The sequence below is a fragment of the Myxocyprinus asiaticus genome, chromosome 50 (assembly GCF_019703515.2).
Source record: "Myxocyprinus asiaticus isolate MX2 ecotype Aquarium Trade chromosome 50, UBuf_Myxa_2, whole genome shotgun sequence".
NCBI classification, from domain to species: domain Eukaryota; kingdom Metazoa; phylum Chordata; class Actinopteri; order Cypriniformes; family Catostomidae; genus Myxocyprinus; species Myxocyprinus asiaticus.
The window spans coordinates 25,491,061-25,513,974 of NC_059393.1; the positions used below are offsets into that span (position 1 = coordinate 25,491,061).

General features: G+C 39.3%; 1 protein-coding gene across 4 annotated transcripts in view; it reads right to left on the reverse strand.

Moving 5' to 3' along the window:
* Positions 1-3,121: 3,121 nt before the first annotated feature.
* LOC127439129 (gastrula zinc finger protein XlCGF26.1-like) overlaps positions 3,122-22,914 on the reverse strand; it is a 37,303-nt gene continuing 17,510 nt past the window's right edge. For 2 of the 4 annotated variants that reach the window (XM_051695215.1, XM_051695216.1), the window contains exon 3: positions 18,279-21,275. In XM_051695215.1, coding sequence (XP_051551175.1) covers positions 19,936-21,275 — 1,340 coding nt within the window. In that variant the 3' untranslated portion in view covers positions 18,279-19,935. Of the gene's footprint in view, positions 3,266-3,364; positions 3,494-5,378; positions 6,469-9,661; positions 9,833-13,038; positions 13,081-18,278; positions 21,276-22,914 lie in introns of those variants that run through there. The other 2 variants (XM_051695217.1, XM_051695218.1) reach the window with 2 other exon arrangements.

Consider the following 22,914-nt stretch of genomic DNA (forward strand, 5'->3'; position numbering starts at 1 on the left):
TAGCAGTTGAAGTGTAGAACTGCAAATTACTTGCGGAGGAACACTGTTTTGGTAATTACAATGTATTCAAAAAGTATTCAGACCGCTTAATATATTATTTTTGTTATGTTGCAGCCTTATGCTAAAATGCTTTATTGTTTGTATTTATTTTATTTTTTTCAGATCAATCTACACTCCATAATGACAAAGCAAAAACAAGATTTTTTTTTTAAATGTATTAATACATTTATTAAAAAGAAAAACTGAAAAACCACATTGACTAAGTATTCAGACCCTTTGCTATGACACTTGAAATTTAGCTCAGGTGCATCCCATTTCTCTTAATCATCTTTGAGATGTTTCTACACTTTGATTGGAGTCCACCTGTGGCAAATTTAATTGGTTGGACATGATTTGGAAAGGCACACACCTACCTATACGAGGTCTCACAGCTGAAAATTCATATCAGAGCAAAAACCAAGCCATGAGGTCAAAGGAACTGCCTGCAGAGCTCAGAGACAGGATTGTGTCGAGGCACAGATCTGGGGAAGGCTACAAAAACATTTTGGCTGCATTGAAGGTTCTCAAGAGCACAGTGGCCTCCATAATTCTTAAAAGGAAAAAGCCTGTAACAACCAGGACTCTTCCTAGAGCTGGCCACCTAGCCAAACTGAGCAATTGGGGGAGAAGGGCCTCGGTAAGAGAGGTGACCAAGAACCCGATGGTCACTCTGGTTGAGATCCAGAGATCATGTGTGGTGATGGGAGAAACTTGCAGAAGGACAACCATCACTGCAACACTCCACTGATCTGGGCTTTATGGCAGAATGGCCAGATGGAGTTGAAAGCCCACTTGGAATTTGCAAAAAAGCACCTAAATGACTCTCAGACTGTGAGACACAAGATTCTCTGGTCTGATGAAACAAAGATTGAACCTTGGCCTCAATTCCAAGTGTCATGTCTGGAGGAAACCAGGCACAGCTCATCACCTGCTCAATACCATCCCAGCGGTGAACCATGGTGGTGGTAACATCATGCTGTGGAGGTGTTTTTCAGCGGCAGGGACTGGGGGACTGGTCAGGGTGGAAGGAAAGCTGAACGCAAAATACAGAGGTTTTCTTAATGAAAACCTGGTCCAGAGCGCTCAGGACCTCAGACTGGGCCGAAGGTTCACCTTCCAACAGTACAATGATCCATGCGCCAAGACAACACAAGAATGGCTTAGGGACAACTCTGTGAATGTCCTTGAGTGGCCCAGCCAGAGCCTGGACATGAACCCAATCGAACATCTCTGGAGAGACCTGAAAATGGCTGCCCACCAACGGTCCCCATCTAACCTGACAGAGCTTGAGAGGATCTGCAGAGAAGAATGTCAGAAAATCCCCAAAGTCCAGGTATGCAAAGCTTGTTGCATCACACCCAAAAATACTTGAGGCTGTAATCACTGCCAAAGGTGCAATCAAGTACTGAGTAGAGGGTCTGAATACTTATGTCAATGTGATATTTCAGTTTTTCTTTTTAATAAGTTTGCAAAGTTATCAAAAATCTGGTTTTTGCTTTGTCAATATGGGGTATGGAGTGTAGATATATATGAAAAAAATAAAGAATTTAAAGAATTTTAGCATAAGGCTCAAAATAACAAAATGTGAAAAAAATGAAAGGGTCTGAATACTTTCTGAATGCACTGTATATGGATGAATCTGATGGCTTGAGGAGTACCGATGTAACCATGGTTACAGGTGATCTTATTTCTGAGCGAATGTCACTAACTACAACAAATCTCGCCCCTTCCCCTCAAAAAATAAAAGAAATAAGTAACAAAAGGAAGAAAAAGATGGATATCCGAGAAATATGTCTTATGAGCAGGTAAGTAGCATATCTTCCGCTGTTGCTTTGACTTATTGAAAACAATGGTTTCAAAATAAATAACATTACAGAAGTTAGGCAATGATGACATTAGACATAACAATTGCTAGTCATATCAGATAAGGTCAAACGGTGGAAACTAGCAGGCAAACAGACCAATGTAGTAACTGGTTTAGAGATTGGCATTTTTACCAGCATAAAGTTTAAATCTTCTACTGTCCTTCCTCGAAAATGAAATCAAGCACTGCAGTATTACAATCCATAATAAAATGTCCCATTAGAGTGGCTAACGCTATCTAACGAACTACCGTGCTAATACGGGACGCGAGCGGTGTGTCGCATCAAAAGCAATAGAATCCCATTATACTCGATGATGCCATCTACACTGGAAACACATTCCCTTTTGCGCTGCACGCGCTGGCACTACTACACAAATTAAATGGTTTCGAATGTTCATGGTGCCCGGTGTAGACAAGGTGTCAGAGAGCTACCTGGCTAACTATTAGACCAATAAAATATCTTACCTTTCGAGCGTGAAAAAAGCCATCTCTGGGTTGATTTTATTACAAGCTCTGTCACTTTCCCTTTTTGCTTGCAGACTCTTATCAGTTTCTTTATTTAAAAAATGCATGATTCCCCAGAGGGTTGCCTTTTAGAACGATCCATGGTTAATGTTGCTAATTTGTTGTGGCTACAAGCTTTCAGATTCAAACTACTTCTACACCTATCACCGCACATGCGCTGTAGTAGCTAGCTGGACCTTCTTTTCTTTATTTACAGACATTACGCAAACATGCACGGACGACTGATGGAAGTATGCGATTTCCCGCCAAATCCTTCCCGACAGCTCTAAAATATAAATCAGGCTTACCATAGTGAATCAGGGTAAGGCAAAAACATGGTTTGGAAGACGGATTGTTGGTGTACTTGCTCATTACTGAAATGTTGTTCATTTCTAACAAAAAAATCTTAGCTAGTGTAGATTTAAGTATAGTAATGAAGTACACTGCTTTTCCACTTCAGCCACTAGGAGCAGTAGTTTGAATGTTAAGTTTTGCTCTAGAACTGTCGACTTGCTTTGACAACTCCGGATGATGCTTTTTCATTTGACAGAAGATCTGACTAGATACGCTGAAACTCTTCCCACATGGAAGACAGTCTCTGCAGGCTTCTCTCCAGTGTGGACCCTCTCATGGGTTTTCAAGTTTTACGATAAAGTGAATCTCGTCACAGTGTGAACACTTGTAAGGTTTTTCCTCCTGTGTGGATTCTCATGTGGACCTCAACATTTGTTTTACTTGTGAAACTCTTTCCACACTGAGGGCAGGTGAAAGATCTTTTGGCTCTTGTTCTCAGAGTTCCTTCTGGTGTCTCTTCTACTTCATTCAGATTTTCACTGTTTTCTTTCAGATCCATCAGGTCTAAAATTAACAAATTAAATGATCAAAAATCATATGAGAGACAAAGATGACAGAATGTTCCTCTGCATCATTAATGAAGAATCAAGAATGGAAACGAACCTCTTTGTTCCTCAGTATCTTCATGTCTCATTCTGCAGGTTTCTGGATCACAAATGTTCTCACTCTCCTGTCTTTGCAGATAGTACTGAAGGTGTAAATTTCGATCGCTGTGTGGCAGAAGCAGATCTTCTGAAATCAAAAGTGTTACACAAAAACTTACTGAATTTGCGGCTATGATCCGGGCATTTCACGCCTGATTGCTTCCAGGGTTGATCGCTTCTGAATGAAACGGGAGTCGGATGTGAATAAAGTAGCTGGAGTTTATTCATATTTTAAATGCAGGAATTTATCAGTGATATCTTGGGATGTACACCACGAGTAAGTGTTCTTTTTGTTTATATTTAGTGTATTGTGATTCAACACATGGATTAATTATCTTTTACTCGCTTGTTTCTCATTCATCTGCATTGGACAACAACAGCTCGAGCCTTGTCATATTGGAACTGCAACTCAGTTTCCCTGTAACTGGTTCTGATATGTGCAGCACGGTAGAAAAGGATGTCAATCAACCACTGATCTGAACTGCCTTTTAGAGGAACGTATCCTACTATGGTTTTTCTCAGAAACATGCTGTCTGTTCTCGTCCTCTGGAAATCGAGCAATTAGACGCTCAAAGACTTTGAGGGTAAACAGCCTTTTTTTAACACATGCATTTTTTTATTGATTGCATCAGTTTCTGATGCTCTCTTTTTTTACAAACCGGCTGGCATGCATGCTCCTGAACGCTGAATATTTGCCGCGACCCTGACAACACATCCACGGCAAACCGCTATAGTTCAAGGGCTCGAGATTTATAAATAGCAAAGGCTAATAGCACACTCTTTGTACACTTATCGCACATGAAAGAAAATGAAAATAAAAAAATTACATTTTCAGTTTTTGTTTTTAATACCTTGACTTTTGCATGTTACAAAATCGTATTTGTTTCTTTTACCGTCTCCGCTCCACACTCAAAATTAACTCTTTGGACAGTAGTTCCACAAGTTTAAAATTAGTTCTCTTCAATTAAAATAACCATGCAATTTCAACTTAAATACTTCTAGAAACCTAACTGAATCAAGTAAACCCAACAAAATGTAACGTCAAATAACTCAAATGAAACTCATTTAGTGATATGCTAGCTAGTGATAGGAAATGATAGCGTATTAAACGCATGCTGGTGGGAAGCACTACTGAGTGCAGCTTAGTCACTATGCTAGCAGCAATTGCTAAATGGATCAAGCAACATATAGAATATTTAAAATGTATTGGTCCTCAAGCTCCACTCTTCACCATGATGGTCAGCCCTGAAACTCCATTATAACAGAAATTCAACATACAGTAACAGAACATTAAACACCAACAAGTGTCCCCCTTCATATTCATCTTGCACAAAGAAACATAAAATAACAATTCATTTTAACATTAACATGCAAAGCATGCTGGGAACTACAAATCCTCTGCACAGTTCAGTTATCCAAACAAATAAACGTTCATGTTGTCCCAACGCAAATGCTGAAATGTCACTTTTTTTTTTTTTGTTGAATCATCTTTTAATTTAAGTTCCCTTGGTTACATGAATATTTTGAGTAATATGAACATGGAAGGATTGAGTAAAACTGAGGATAGTGAAAGTAAATTTTTTTGAGTGTATTGCATCACAACTATGCCATCTACTGGCCATAATTCCCAAGCAGCAGAAACATCATGGCCACAAGATGTACCAACTGTGTTCGGAAGTTCTTTGAATATTTTGCACTGACTAGGGTGACCAGACATCCTGGCCCTAATCCCTTTTGTTTTTTATTTTAAGCCATACATTTTATTTAATATGTTAAACAAGCAAAATAAAAAAATAAAAAATTGCGTACCCCCTGGAACCTGCTTATGTACACAGACCTTTTGCGTACACTACTAATATTGTGACTGCTAAATTTGCTTTGATGAACAAGGACGAACTTTACTACAGATAATTTAAGCAAATTAACAACATTATAGTTTACTTGAACTTGACCAGAAGAAGAAATTAGCTTACTTTGACAACTCTGGATGATGCTTTTTCATGTGACTCCGTAGTTGACTTGATGAGGTGAAACTCTTCCCACATGAAGGGCAGTGGTACGGCTTCTCTCCTGTGTGGACCCTCTCATGCGTTTTCAGGTTTGATGAGCAAGTGAATCTCTTGTCACAATGTGAACACTTGTAAGGTTTTTCTCCAGTGTGAATTCTCTGATGCTCTTTCAATCGGCTGACTCGAATAAATGCCTTGCCACACTGAAAACACACATGATCCCTCACACCGGTGTGTATTTTCTGGTGCTTTTTCAAACTGTTCAGCAATGAAAAACCCTTTCCACATATAGAACAGATGTGATGCTTTTCCTCTGCATGAACTTTCAGGTGGGTATTCAGGGCTGATTCCACTTTAAAAATTTTACCACACTGTTCACTGTTAAAGTGCCTTTCTCCAGTATGAGAGAGCAGATGATCGCGGAGACATGTTGACCATGTGAAACTCTTTCCACACTGATGGCAAGTGTATGGCTTTTCTCCAGTGTGAATTCTCACATGGCGCGTAAGGCTTTTTTTGAATGCGAAACTCCTTCCACACAGATGGCATGTGTGTGGTTTCTCCCCAGTGTGGATTCTCATGTGGTTTGTAAGGTATTCTTTTCGTGCAAAACTCTTTCCACACTGATCACATGTGTGTGGTTTCTCTCCAGTGTGAACTCTCATGTGCCCATCGAGTACTCCTTTTTGTGTGAAACTCTTTCCACACTGATGGCATGTGTACGGCTTCTCTCCAGTGTGAACTCTCATGTGAAGCATAAGGCCTCCTTTACGTATGAAACTCTTTCCACACTGATCACATGTGAAAGATTTCTCTCCAGTGTGAACCCTCATGTGCCCAGCAAGTGCTCCTTTTTGTGTGAAACTCTTTCCACACTGATCACATGTGAAAGGTTTCTCTCCAGTGTGAACTCTCATGTGAATCATAAGACTTGTTTTACATGTGAAACTCTTTCCACACTGAGTGCATGGAAAATGCTTTTTCTGTGTGAAATTGTTTTCAGTCTGGGAAAGTATTTTCAGCTCTTGACTTTCCTCCTTCACTTCCATCAGGTCTACAATGAATGTATGAAATCATTAAATTCAAATTTAAATAGAAATGTAAGGTAATTTTTCCCCCATTTTTTTTTTCCTCAAGAGGCAACATATGAGGAAAAAAACGCTCACTAGCTAACAATTAGTATGCAGTACACACCTCTGCCACCAGGTGCCACTATCAGAAAGCATGAAATCTTTAAACTCCGTATAAACTTGCAGCGACAAAGCGACCAGATCTCATTAATATTCAAAGAGAGCTTGCAACTTCCGGCAACATGAGCATCAGCGACCTCTGGCGACTGGATGTGGGCATGTCCAGCGATTTTAGAAAGTTGAGAAAAGTTTACATTTTTGCAAATGAGGAGCTACAACCAATAGGAGTAAAGATGGTGTCAGTGGAGCTCATGTCTCCTGTGAGATACTGGAATCGAGGGCAGGCAAGATGGTGATGTTACAGTTTCTGTGAGGGCTTTCACTGTTCTTTATGATTTGTCTGTAACCACATACATGGATATAATGAAAATTATGCATGGAAAAGACATTGTCAGCAGTCTGAGTGAGTTTGATTCATACATTAATATTGTAAAATATTTGAGGGTGTACAAATACTGTATGTAGGAGGAGAATCGCAATGGGGTGTCAATTAAAACACCATACAACATGCATTCATTTGCAATGTTTATTTTATGACCAATGCCAGTACATAGAGATGACTCTAGATGGTGCAACTGACTGAGTGTATTATTCACACAATCATAGCACCAAGAGAAAGTCCCAAACAGCAGACTAAGGGAGGAACAAAATGAGCTGCTCCCATTCTTATGTAAACACTCACAGTAGCAGCTGTTGTTTATGGGCGGGGCTTGAATTAGGTCAGTCTCATTAGAATTTTCTACATAGTCGCCCCCAAATATGACTACATATTTGTAATTTTATGAAAATGTAATGACTAGGTACTATCAGCTTGGACTCCAATTTGATAAGGGTAAGCAATGCTAGCTATTAGGCAGTACAGATGTGATCATCCTTACTTGGAAACTTAGAATGCATCGAGTGGCTGGACTTGCAGTATTGAAAAATAGTTTTCAATAAAACTGGTTCAAAAGTGGTCAGCAACTACAAGATGGCTACCACTAGAGGGCAAGGTAGGGACTATACCCTCTATATCTGCAGCAAACTTAAGCTGTAGGGTTAAAACAGACATCAGTTCACTAGATGCACATGCTGAGGCAAGAACTAAAGGTTGCAGTGGCATCTGATCACCAGCAAAGGGCAAGGCTGGAAGTTGAGGACCAGTTAGGACAGGACATGGAGAAATCTCTAGGTCAGCCAGAACAGGTCTGTGAGGAGGATGAAGCAGATCAACCAGGACACGACTGTGGAAACTCTCTAGGTTGGCCAGGTCAGGGTCAGAAGGAGTTTGAGGAAGATCAACCAGGACAAGCATAGGAGGGGACTCTGGACTAGCCCGGACAGGAACAGGTTGTCTACTAAGACCTGGTGACATTGGTAACCAACATAGCAAGGTCAACGGTGCTGCAGTCTTGCCCATGGAAGTCTGTACTGGGGAACCCGCATTAGGCGAGGGAGACACGAACCATTGACAGCTCCCTCTGAAGGACCGATAACTTCCTGAGTACATTTGGTTAACCCCATCATTGAGCTGTTTTATCTCTTGACCCAATTCAGTGAAGAACTCCCTCAGCTGCCTCAGTTCTTCTATCATTGGGTTAATTGTGCTGGACAGGATTGGGTTAAACACAGGGGCATCTAAATTGCTGGAAACTGGAGCTATAGATTGGAATCCACAGGCATGCTTGGTACCAGGAAGAGTCATCATCAAGACAGTCGGTGGAATAGTACATGGTATTAGTCAGTACTTAATTTCGTCTCGAAGGACCATGTAAAATATTTCAGGGAGTAGGAATGCTGAATCGTGGTAGGAATATCACAATGGCGTGTCAATTAAAATACCATCCATTTGCGATATTTATTTTATGACCAATGCCAGTACATAGAGATGACTCTAAATGGTAACAACGACTGAGTGCATCATTCACAAAATCATAGCACCAAGTGAAAGTCCCAAGCAGCAGACTAAGAGAGGAACAAGAGGAGCTGCTCCCATGCTTAGGCAAACACTAAAGCACAAAATATACTACGCTGAGTGTCCACACACAGGACGTGTGATGCAAACTTCATCAGCAGCAGAGTACGTGAGCACTGATCACACGCAGCCCGATTTTTCTAACTGAACATCTCTGAACACACAGAATGCGCATGCGACTGGAATTATCTGCACAAATGAGTTGGTCCGCAAGGTGGTAACACTCACATTTGAGCCGTTGCTGTCACGAAGAAGTGCTAAAAAAGATTAAATTGCCAGTAAATAACAGGAGACGAAGGTAAAAACAACAACAGTAGAGCGCATGTGTGAGGAGGTCAGGAGACACCTGTATTTGTATAACTAGAGTCTGAAGGAATATAAAGACTTCTTTATGGGTCTAAACTATTGAAGAGAAATAGTATGGTGTCTTGCACGACTGCTCCAGAATATTCAAAACGTAGTTTTTCTTCGTTCTTCACTCTGGGGTAGAAAGAATTTAGAAACAGCTGATCAATAGTATACTGTTTGTGAACATTCAGACACCGGCCGCTCAGCAGGGGAAGGATTTTATGGTAGCATTTAAATATAAGGACACACAAAAAAACATGTAAAACATGAACTAATGTGACATCAAAATGACTACATGCTTCATTTTATAAATACAGTTCACATGATAATGGAAAAATCTGATTCCCCAGTGATGGACATCAAACAACCTTCTTGTTCTTGTATTATTCAGCTATAAATCAACAGATAATGTTACACATTTGGTCACCTCTGAAACATAAGATTTCATAATTACTGACAGTGGCACCTAGTCGCCGAAGATTGTACCGCATGGAAATAGTAAGCTAACAAGGAAATTTGTTACAATATATTTACAAAGAGATTTATTTATTTTTAAATACGTAGAAAAACATTTTCAGATAAAAAATAAAAAATACGTTTTTTAAAGAAAAACAGGCAATGTTTCATTTATCTGTACATACATAATTTGTTAGTTTAACTATTATTTCACAGCTCTGGAAACATCCACAAAATCTGTTGAACATCTTGAAGCTTTGAGACCTTAAAGTTCCTCAGCATCAAGGATGGACACCAACCTCTTTGTTCCTCAGTATCTTCATGTTTTATTCTGAAGGCTTCTGGATCACTTATACTCTCACTCTCCTCTTTCACAAACTCCATCTTTGCAGATTTCAATTGTTCCTGTTTGTTTGGATGCAGATCTTCTCTTGAGCTTCACTGAAGCTGTGAATTGTGATCGTTGTGTGCTGCCAAAATAAAATAAAAAATAAATTACTGGATGTTTCATACTAATTCACACATTGCAAGCATTTCTGTTTTACATTATCTATCCATATGTTTTTTAATTGCATTCAGTGCATACAGCATTCTGCTGCCAAATTATGAGATCATTTAATGGCACTTTTCCACTGCACATTAAGGTTCAAATCGACTCTGCTCGCTTTACATTTCTGAGCTTGCTTTTCCACTGCAGTTTAGTGCAGCCTCAACGTGGGAGGGATTATAGGCTGGTCGACATAGTTGCGTCACCCCATCCAGCTCTCATTGGATCCTCTCCTCGGCTACTAATGAGAGGAACGTCTGCACTTCGTTTATTGACCACGGCGTGGTTTTGCGCACAGCCATTTCTTTTCACAATTCGAAAGTCGCGTGAACAAATGACACTGCTATCGCTGTTGCTAGCTTTAAAACTAGCGGGTTGATGTCCCGTGTCACAAATCCAGTGACGCTGGTAGTGACAATTCTCTCTGACCAATCAGTGATCTGCAGGGTTTTGACATCACATTTAGTATTGGCTCGGCTCACTTGGAACCTCGACCGAGGTGGTACTAAAAAAGTACCAGGTACTATCAACATTGGAAAACCCCAAAAAGCAAGCAGAGTCGAGTCGAGTTGAGCTGTACCCTACAGTGGAAAAGCCCCAATAGATTCTTGCAAAAGATAGGTTTACACAGACTTTTTAATGACTTTTTCAACACTTGGCATTATTTCAAAAATGGGTCTTCCTTTTTTTAGGTTAAAATGTTTAATCGAATTAATTACATGATGCTCTGATTAATTCAGCAAGTTAATCGCAATATATTGCATGTATTAATATTTACTAAGAAAGTGCCCCAAATAAAGATAAATTAGTATATAGAACATAATTAATAATATAATATACAATATATAATAGATATAATAATTCAGTACAGCTTATGTACAGCTGGAGTTGCGCTGACTGCCCCCTACTGCCACATCAAGGTGGTACATCAAGCTTGAATTGGTCCATTGGTAGGAACATTCCTTTTTATGATACAACATTACATAACACAGCAACAGTTGTTGATTCATTTTGAACTGGACATGATGGAAGTCAATTCACTAAAAATAATTAATTCATTATTCATTCGTTCAGGAATCGGATGACACTGGTCCCGATATGTGTTTTTCGTGCTGTAGATTCGAAAGTTCAAGTACCGTTAACAGAAATGAAACTCATGAAAACCCTACAGTTCCAGTATAAAAATACAAATAAAATAAAACAGTTTCTTATTCTCTGTTCAAAAACCTACTGGGGAGCGTTTGACACTTTATTGAAGCTGCATTCAAATGTTGACCTTTTTTGTCTTACTGGGGACGTATTATTTAAATTTTAAGCATTTATAATGTGTATTAAAGAACTTTATTTTGATGAGAAATTATAATGTGCATTTTGCTCAAACATTTATCAAAAATAAACACAAGTGTCTGTCATTCTGTCATATATGTGTTATCATATCGAATCAAGATAATATCGAATCGTGAACCTCATTTCATATATCGAACCGAATCGTGAGATAACCATATCGAGCCATCTCTAAAGTACGTCTATATATGTAAATACATAGGTTACGTACTCGACCTAATAATATCACTTTTTAGAGCTCACTGAATAAAACATAGTTTTATAGCCACTGGCAGTCACGGGTGGCCCTGGGCATTCAGGCCCACCTAAACAGTGTTGCATGTCGGCTTACTAGCAGGACATATTTTGGGGTCTAGTGGACATGCAACCTAAAAAGAAATATGACATATGACAATATATGACAATATGACAATACATATGACAACAAACAAAACAAACAAACAAAAAACTAAAATCAGCTGGTTTGTGGTTTTTGCAACATGATCACACAGGAAGTCAGCATGCTGTTTCCGAAAGTTCGGGTACCATAGGATCGGCAACAGTATGGCAACCCCCTGACATGCAGCATTTCCCACCAGACTTTTTTGCATCAGTTTCAGTCTGTTTATCTTCACACGTGGCTCGACCGGCAGCACGTTGTGTCAACAGTGTGAGAGACCCGGGTTCGTATCCATGTTGAAACCAGGAAGTAATTGCGTTCGCTTAATCAGTGATGAGCGTGACTCTGAGGTTGAACTTTTCCCTCTAATATTTCATTTTTACTTCAGTAATGGTTAGGTTTGGGGGCTAGAGTCCATAAAATATGCATTCCTCTTCACTCTATTACATCCTGTACAGCTGAAAAGAACTCGCTTCATAACTCGCTTTTGGTGACCACTCCTGGACATAAATGGAGCTCACACGTGCCTATACGACCCTACAACACTTACCGCTTTGACCACTGGGGGCAGTGTTTTCAATTTCGGTAACAAATACCGATTTTTGCTAAAGAAAAGTCGACCTACTCTTTCTGATTTTACTGTGTGATCAGGCTGGGTTTTTGAACACCTTTTAGCTGGTTATTTTAGCTTAAATTTCGTTCAGTTGGTTTACTGGTTTAGGGGGGTTGGCTGTGGTTTTTACACGTTATCTCTGTGCATGCAAATTTGCAGTCTTTCAAAGTAATCTTTTACAACAAAAAACACCATAATATTTTTCATGTCACTATTCAACAACTGTTTAGCATATCGCATTAAATTTCACACCTCATTCAATGTGTCAAATGCACATGGCTAATTTTGCATATGAAACAGCATTTAGTCAGAAAACAGCACTTAATATGATCTGCACATTTTTACACAACATATAGGCCTAATACTTATCGTTCTTAAATTCACTTGGAAAGCTTTATGTGCATGCCTGGATATGATGCTCGTAGCATTTTCCCCTTCAGTTAAGTTGCTTTTTTTAACACGGAGAAATCTTTTGTGTTTTAACATTTGACCATCATTAATCCACTGTATCGTGTCATAGTTTGAACAACACATGAACTTGTTCAATCTGATTGAACTGATTTGTTGTGTGAAAAGTTTTAATGATAGTTCAGATTCTATTAGTGCAAAACTGTCATAGTCTGAATGTAGCAGCTTTTCTCTTTCTAATAATGCTGTAAAGTCTGTGTACACCGTGAAATGAAGGAGAAATAGAATTGAAATAGAGTTTCAGTTCACGCGGTCGCAAAGTACAATTTCAACGCGTGTCCATGATAATGATAACAATATGAATAAAAATATAAATATATATTACCAGCTTGCAACGTCACTTTTCTTCTTCTGGTTTTAATGAACACTCTCTCCTTGTGAGCATTACCCCCATCTAGTGTAAGCGGACCGCGGGGCTAGTTGTCACATTTACTCCCGTCATTTCTCAGGTAAGTTTATTTTTGAAGGTCAACTTCAGGTACAGACCTTAAAATCTTTGCTACAAATATTTACGATGTTATTGCCCAGGAAAAAGATCCAAATAACACATGTTCAACCTTAAACAGCCAATAATAAAAAAAGAAGAAAAAAAAGAATGACTGAATGTACAGACTAAATACTGTCAGGAGATTTTTTTATCTCCTAGACATCAGAATTTGTTAGGCTGTATTTCCCCTCAGTCTATTTGCACAAATGAAATGTGCTTTATGTGGCAATTTACAGGAGATCTCAATGCATTACTATTATTAATTAGGTGAAAACAGTGAAATATTGGCATGAAATAGAAGCTTTTCAGTTATTTCTGTTAGGCTATTCAGTATCTGTACTAGTGACCTCATGCATACAGTAATATCATATAGAACAGCAGTATGTATCTGTACTGGCTCATGAACAGTATATCTGTCACTCTGACATCAGCTGACATTTAAAGGGTTAACAGACAGACAGCTGAATGATCATTTTAAACTTAAGAGGAAAGTTCATTTCCAACAACTCAATGTTACAGGAAATATTACATTGAATTTAGACCTGACATGGTGCGTTTCATGACACTATAAGATGTTAGATTCACATGCAGATCAGATCAGGTGACAGACTGGCTTTTACTTCACAAAACAGAAAATTCTGTCACACGTTTGCAACTGTGTTTTTTTCAGCAAGCAAGCATGAGGCTGAAAAAATATATGCTAAGAAATATATATAAAAAAGTTCAATACAGTACAAAAATGAGGTGCACAGTACAAAATAACAACACATGAACAAATAACTGACTAAATTATTAAAAATGGAAGGGGTTATATGGAAAGAGTGCAAGGAGAGTGGTTTATCAGCGGCAGGAGATAACATTCACTTCACATTGTTGTGTGCCTCAACCAGCAGCGACGAGCTGAACGACAGTATGAAGAAAATAGTGTTAAAATTGTGGGTAACACTTTACAATAAGGTTATGTGCGTCAACATGTAATAGTTAACGTGAAATAACAACTAACAATACTTCTACAGCATTTATTAACCTTGATTAATGTTCATTTCTATCTATACATTAACATGGGGCATGTGAACGAATGATAATGAACAATAGTGTATTTAAATGAAACATGAACCTACATTAATGCTGTAAAATAGTCATTGTAAATTCAATATACCAAATGCATTAACTAAAGTTTAAGAACTGAACCTTATTGTAAAGTGTTACCAAAAAGTTGCATGTGTAATCAGACAGAAATTGCAGCTTTATAAATGTGTTGGTTGTTGTTCAACAGAGGATTCATATGGTCTTATTTACCCTGCAGTTGTTTATCCAACTTCAAATTGTATATCTTACTGAATCTGTATCCAAGCCTAGCATTATTTATTCATGTTCACAAACTTAGATGAGCTACTGTTGTTTATGTTGTTTATTATCGTTTCTTACCTTCATATTCATTGATGTAACTGCATACATATGGTAACGTGTTGACATGTTGATTATTGTCTTATTCTAACTGTTAAGAGGAATTTATTGTGTGATGAATATCACTGGGTTGTAATGTCTTGCATTGATGGCTGTTCCTGAATGTTTCGTGTATGTATGTGTGCACGAGGGAGACTGTGTGCAGAAGGGGTTCACCGCTGTTTTAAGTGTGCATCTCTAAACAATTACATTGTGCATGGTGTTGCTGTGGCCGACAACAGCCTTAAATAAACACACTGTTTATGAGATCGGCCTTGTGTGTCTTCATTGCAAAGCTACAATATATTTGATATCTCTTTTCTGTAAACACCTCATATAAAATGCCATTTTTAGCTGTCTCTGGACCCGCACCCGGCAAAACCGGAAGTGGTTATGCCCACACTCTGTAAACCAGAAATCAAACATGGTATCTTATGCAACTAGCCAACAGGTGCCGCTAATCTACAAGCATTTTTACCCCCAAACGGCAGGTGGCACAAAGCACCTATCAGCTGGTCCGCCTTCAACCCATTTCAAATGAGAACTACTTGGCAAACAACCAAAACAAGCGAGTTCTCTAGCGAGAATACGTATTTCTCTACCAGCTGTAGCAGTGATGTTTTGTTGTTGATTTGCTTAACGAGAAAGAAAATATTCGAGACACTTTCATAAACTGCAGCAGCTTCTGACACGTGAAGCTTATATTTTATAGGTCAGGGCATTTCATCAACGGGCAAAGAAAAAAATCTACACACTCACTGTAAAAAAACAAACAAACAAACTCGCTTTGTTGGTGCGTGAATGTTCACTCCAGGTGTGAATGGCTCCATAGGAATCCACTGTTTCTATTCAAAAGTTAATCACGGTGAGAAATCACGGCAAAAATTTGCGTTTAGCGTGGGAAGGCCTTAAGAGCATCATTCTGCGACCAGGATGCGCATAGTGGTTTTGTACTGCTCTGTAAAGGAGCATGTCTTAAATAAGAACCCTGGTCATTTTGTTCAATAAAAGGTTATAATTATTAAGCCTATTTTTGGAATATGTAAGAGTTATTTTATTGAACGATTGTGCTTAGTTGTCATACATACTGTACCTGAGAAACATGCCCAACTGGGGTCTAGTGGACATGCAACCTAACCTGCCATTGTAGAAATTCCCTTTTCACAGTCAGCCCTGATTTACTTAATCCAAGACTAAGTGTCCAATAACAGGGTGGCTACTGAAATTGAGTGAGTAGTTTTCTGGACTGGTCATGTGATCATAACATGGCAGTCCCCATGAGGGGACCCTCTCCATGTAGAATAAAACTGATTTTATAAGGTTACTGATATGACTGCTAGTCTTCATCTCATGTGAGTGCTCGTGATTGTATACATTCATTTCAAAATTACTATACATTTCTTCAGAAGTAAAACTTTTTTTAATGAGAAAAATGACTCAGTGTACATTTAAGACAACTGGGTGAATATCATGTAACATCGTTAATATTTATGAGCAAAGCATTCACCTTAAGTAGGACTAAATCACAGCATAGAGAAATCTCTTATAAAATCTGAGGTAGTTTATGTGCGCCTCAAAGAAAGGCAAACAGATATAAATACATTTAAATAGTTATGAATGTTTGATATTTACCTGTACAGTTGAAGTCAGAAGTACATACACCTTAGCCTAATACATTTAATCTGAGTTTTTCACAATCCCTGACATTTAATCATAGAAAACATTCCCTGTCTTAAGTCAGTTAGGATCTCTACTTTATTTTAAGAATGTGAAATGTCAGAATAATAGTAGAGATAATTATTTATTTCACCTTTTATTTCTTTCATCACATTCCCAGTGGGTCAGAAGTTTACATACACTTTGTTAGTATTTGGTAACATTGCCTTTAAATTGTTTAACTTGGGTCAAACATTTTGGGTATCCTTTCACAAGCTTCTCACAATAAGTTGCTGGAATTTTGTCCCATTCCTCCAGACAGAACTGGTGTAACTGAGTCAGGTTTGTAGGCCTCCTTGCTCACACATACTTTTTCAGTTCTGCCCACAAATTTACAAAAGGATTGAGGTCAGGGCTTTGTGATGGCCACTCCAATACCTTGACTTTGTTGTCCTTAAGCCATTTTGCCACAACTTTGGAGGTATGCTTGGGGTCATTGTCCATTTAGAAGACCCATTTGCGACCGTGCTTTAACTCCCTGGCTGATGTCTTGAGATGTTGCTTCAATATTTCCACATACTTTTCCTTCCTCATGATGCCATCTATTTTGTGAAGTGCACCAGTCCCTCCTGCAGCAAAGCACCCCCACAACATGATGCTGCCACCCCCATGCTTCACGGTTGGGATGGTGTTCTTCAGCTTGCAAGCCTCATCCTTTTCCCTCCAAACATAACAATGGTCATTATTGCCAAACAGTTACATTTTTATTTCATTACACATTTCTCCAAAAAGTAGTCTGGCTTTTTTTATGGCAGTTTTGGAGCAATGGCTTCTTCCTTGCTGATCAGCCTTTCAGGTTATGTCGATATAGGACTCGTTTTACTGTGGATATAGATACTTGTCTACCTGTTTCTTCCAGCATCTTCACAAGGTCCTTTGCTGTTGTTCTGGGATTGATTTACACTTTTTGCACAAAACTACGTTCATCTCTAAGAGACAGAATGCATCTCCTTCCTGAGTAGTATGATAGCTGCGTGGTCCGTTGGTGTTTATACTTGCATACTATTGTTTGTACAGATGAAGGTGGTACCTTCAGGCATTTGTAAATTGCTCCCAAGGATGAACCAGACTTGTGGAGGTCCACACATTTTTTTCTGAGGTCTTGGCTGATTTCTTTTGATTTTCCCATGATGTCAAACAATGAAGCACTGAGTTTGAAGGTACACCTCCAATTCAGTACACCTCCTATCAGAAGCTAATTGGCTAATTGTCTAAAGGCTTGACATCATTTTCTGGAATTTTCCAAGTTTATGTAAACTTCTGACTTCAACTGTATGTTCATAGTAAGTGAATGTTCATGGACTGGTCTGTTATACCATACAGTATATGTTTGATAATGTAACTGGTCCTGCTCGAACTGCTCCAAGAGGTATTCGAACTGGCGTAGCCGGCGTGGGGAGGCTAAAGGCTACAGCCTCTAGTGTCAGTCGCTAGTGCACCTCTTGAGGCCAGGGGAGTGAGGTTTACACATACCGCACAGCTATCATGTACCAGCTGGCTAAAGTTACACTAATAACTAATCAAAGTTATTATAAAGCGATAACAATAAATGACGTTCATAAGGTGATCAGCTGTCATGGCAAGTGTGAGGTTAACAATATACACTCGATAAAGTTAATAAGGGAAGGTGTCTATTGTGCTGCTTTGTCATTTATTAAGTAGGCTTATATGTTATGATTTCTGTAGAAATTCTTTGAGTTTTTCAGCACCTGCATGTTGTGTTTTGGCCACATTAAGCCGTGTTCTCCAAAGAAACCTAGGTGTGTTAAACTGCTTTCTCTTGAACCCTTAAACGGTGTAAGGAAAACAGTGTTCTAGTTTACATGACTTTCAGAACACGAAATAATTGGAATAAACCATTTTCTTAAGTGCATGTATGCGAGGTCTCTGTGACTTTGTGTCTTTGTGTTTTCAAATTACTCAGTAGTTGACTTGATTGGGTGAGACTTTTCCCACATGGACGGCAGTGGTACGGCTTCTCTCCAGTGTGGACTTTCACATGTATTTTAAGATCTGATGAACAAGTGAATCTCTTGTCACCAGAGGCCATTCTAGGGACTCTGGGTGCCCTAGACAAAAAAAAAAAAAAAAAAAAAGCAGGCTCTTCTTTGCAGATCAGATTACAGTGTGCATAACATGGATGAATGCTTTAAACAGTTGTGCCACTTTTGCACTTGGAATTTCAGCGCAAAAACCACACATTCATTCATTTACCACCTGCAATCTATTTTAGCAGGTGCACTGAAATTGTGCTGCATCTTGAGTATTTAAATGAAGTAATTGTTATGCTTTCCGCACTAACACATCTCCTTTTTGTGTAAATTAGGCTCACTGTAGATTGCGCTTCATTCACAAAAATTGCCTGCCGCAATTTAGATTGTGCTATTACCACCAAATAAAATACTCAGTAAAATTAATTTTATTTAAAAGAGATGTTTGTGAACATTTTCAACTGATCATTTCAAATGACGGAGAAGAGTGTTATAGCCTGGCATATATATATATCTAGATGCGCAATGTCATCAAGCACACATTTTACATGTTTAAGAGATGATTCAAGTGTCTGGATCACAGTGATGATGTACAGTCCTGGCAGGGTGTGTCAAATACAGTGGTCTTCGGCATCTTCTGCTGTATAGTGCTCCGAATCGGCCCGTAAGACCAGAATTGCACATGCAAATTGCGTTTGGCAGCAATTTTGTGGCTGTGTTTGCACCATTGCCTGATCTGCATAATTATTAGTAAATAGGGTGCTAAACAAGCAAAGAGAGTGCATGCAAAAAAAATGGTGCTTTTACCGGGCGCAGTTCATTCTTATTGAATCTGCCCCTGAATGACAATCAAAGAAATCTGAAGTAGGCTAAACATGAGAATCCATAAAATTGTCTCTAAATGCACTAATATTTGGACTGCAACTTCTAATGGACATTGTTTGTTAAAGCCTCAAAATGACAAAAAGACGAGAGCTCACTTTAATAGGCATGTGTGTCTTTATTACATGTTTATGTCCATAACTCTCGTTTTTGCATGTCAGATGTGTACTTCTGATGTAAATTAAGGAGTTACTCTCACTGCAACATTTCTATCATAAAACAGTGGTGAAATATCAAAGCTGGAGATTACGCCTTTCTTATGATGTAGCTATATTTTGTCATGATTAAATAAGAATTGTATGGAGAATAACATGCAGTGAATGTAAACAATACTCATTACGACTCGCGCAGCCACTGGCAATCTTTTCGTGAGAAGGAATAATTCAGTAAAAATTACAGATTCTGTACCAGTCAGCACTGTCATGCTTCTTTTCCTCTTTCTTTATTCCTCCTCTGACTCCCAGATTGGTACATTGGACGTCCTCTTCATGTTGCCTGCATCCAGCACTTACTTGAATTCGATTATAGCTAAAGGTATGGGGGCCCCCTAGGTGGGTTTTCGAAAATGTCATTCTAGTCTACTAAGAATTGCCAATCATTGGTTTCAAGTGTCGTTGCCGTTAACTACTGTAATTGCCACCCACGGGATGCCCTTTCCCAGCTTGGAGCCCCAGGCAATTGCCTGCCTTGCCTGTCCTGTTCACAGCGTGAACACGTGAGGTTTTTCTCCAGTGTGAATTCTCTGGTGTCGTTTCAAATCTTTGGATGCAGTAAAAGTCTTTCCACACTCACAGAACATATAATCCTTCACACTACTGTGTATTTTCTGGTGCCTTTTCAGGTTCACCAAATGTGAAAAACTCTTTCCACACAAAGAACAAACATGCTTCTCCTTTGCATGAACTCTCAGGTGTTGCTTCAGGGCTGATTTCACAGCAAAATTTTTACAGCACTGATCACAGTTAAATGATCTTTCTCCAGTGTGAGAGAGCAGATGACCGTGGAGACTTTGTGACCTTTTGAAACTCTTTCCACACTGATCACATGTGTACGGCTTCTCTCCAGTGTGGATTCTCATGTGATTCTTAAGATTCCTTTTACACGCGAAGCTCGTTCCACACTGATCACAAGTGTGCGGTTTCTCTCCAGTATGAACTTTCATGTGGCTCTTAAGGTTTTCTTTTTGTCTGAAACTCTTTCCACAATGTTGGCATGCGTGTGGCTTCTCTCTACTGTGTGTTGTCATGTGCCTATTTAAGTTATCTTTATGTCTAAAACCCTTTCCACACTGTTGGCATGTGAAAGGATTCTCTTCAGAATGAATTCTTTTGTGCCTCTTAAGGTTTGTTTTTTGTCTGAAAGTCTTTCCACACTGATCACATGCGTGCGGTTTCTCTCCAGTGTGAACTCTCATGTGGCTCTGAAGGGTTTCTTTTTGTGTGAAACTCTTTCCACACTGAACACATGTGAAAGGTTTCTCTCCAGTGTGAACTCTCATATGGATCTTAAGGTTTTCTTTTTGTCTGAAACTCTTTCCACATTGTTGGCATGTAAAAGGATTCTCTTCAGAATGAATTCTTATGTGCCTCTTAAGATTTGTTTTTTGTCTGAAAGTCTTTCCACACTGATCACATGCATGTGGTTTCTCTCCAGTGTGAACTCTCACGTGGCTCTTAAGAGTTTCTTTTTGTCTGAAACTCTTTCCACACTGTTGGCATGTAAAAGGATTCTCTTCAGAATGAATTCTTATGTGCCTCTTAAGGTTTTCTTTTTGTCTGAAACTCTTTCCACACTGTTGGCATGTAAAGGGATTCTCTTCAGAATGAATTCTTGTGTGCCTCTTAAGGTTTGTTTTTTGTCTGAAAGTCTTTCCACAATGAGGGCAGGTGAAAGCAGTTATGGCTTTTGTTCGCTGAGTTCTGTTTTGTAAGAAATTTTCAGTCTGTGAGCAACCCAAAGATGTTTCTCCAGTGATGAAATCATGATGTTTCTCCTCAAATTCACTCAGTTCTTCACTTTCCTCCTTAATGTCCATTAGGTCTGAAATAAACACGAAATCAACAAAGATTAAAGGATAAAAATGTGAAATGGAAAATAAAAGTGAATAGCAAAAAGCAACAGACTCAAGTATCTATTTATGTGATTTATGTAAAACAATGAAATCCAACTGTACATTTTGCTGCATTTTTGCCTATTTGAAATCTTAGCTTCTACAGTGCATCCGGAAAGTATTCACAGCGCTTCACAGTTACAGTCTTATTCCAAAATGGATTAAATTATTTATTTCCCTCAAAATTCTACAAACAATACCCCATAATGACAACGTGAAAGAAGTTTGTTTGAAATCTTTGCAAATTTATTAAAAATAAAAAACAGAAAAAAAAAGAAAAAAAAAAAATCACATGTACATAAGTATTCACAGCCTTTGCCGTGACACTCAAAATTGAGCTCAGGTGCATCCTGTTTCCACTGATCATCCTTGAGATGTTTCTACAACTTGATTGGAGTCCACCTGTGGTAAATTCAGTTGATTGGACATGATTTGGAAAGGCACACACCTGTCTATATAAGGTCCCACAGATAACAGTGCATGTCAGAGCACAAACCAAGCCATTAAGTCCAAGGAATTGTCTGTAGACCTCCGAGACAGGATTGTATCGAGGCACAGATCTGGGGAAGGGTACAGAAAAATGTCTGCAGCATTGAAGGTCCCAATGAGCACAGTGACCTCCATCATCCGTAAATGGAAGAAGTTTGGAACCACCAGGACTCTTCCTAGAGCTGGCCACTTGGCCAAACTGAGCGATCGGGGGAGAAGGGCCTTAGTCAGGGAGGTGACCAAGAACCCGGTGGTCACTCTGACAGAGCTCCAGCATTTCTCTGTGGAGAGAGGAGAACCTTCCAGAAGAACAACCATCTCTGCAGCACTCCACCAATCAGGCCTGCATGGTAGACTGGCCAGACGGAAGCCACTTCTCAGTAAAAGGCACATGACAGCCCGCCTGGAGTTTGCCAAAAGGCACCTGAAGGACTCTCAGACCATGAGAAACAAAGATTGAACTCTTTGGCCTGAATGGCAAGCGTCATGTCTGGAGGAAACCAGGCACTGCTCATCACCTGGCCAATACCATCCCTACAGTGAAGCATGGTGCTGGCAGCATCATGCCGTGGGGATGTTTTTCAGCAGCAGGAACTGGGAGACAAGTCAGGATCGAGGGAAAGATGAATGCAGCAATGTACAGAGACATCCTTGATGAAAACCTGCTCCAGAGCGCTCTGGACCTCAGACTGGGGCGAAGGTTCATCTTCCAACAGGACAACGACCCTAAGCACACAGCCAAGATAACAAAGGAGTGGCTATGGGACATCTCTGTGAATGTCCTTGAGTGGCCCAGCCAGAGCCCAGACTTGAACCCGATTGAACATCTCTGGAGAGATCTGAAAATGGCTGTGCACTGACGCTCCCCATTCAACCTGATGGAGCTTGAGAGGTCTTGCAAAGAAGAATGGGCGAAACTGCCCAAAAATATGTGTGCCAAGCTTGTAGCATCATACTCAAAAAGACTTGAGGCTGTAATTGGTGCCAAAGGTGCTTCAACAAAGTATTGAGCAAAGGCTGTGAATACTTATGTACATGTGATTTGTTTTCATTTTTTATTTAATAAATTTCCAAAGATTT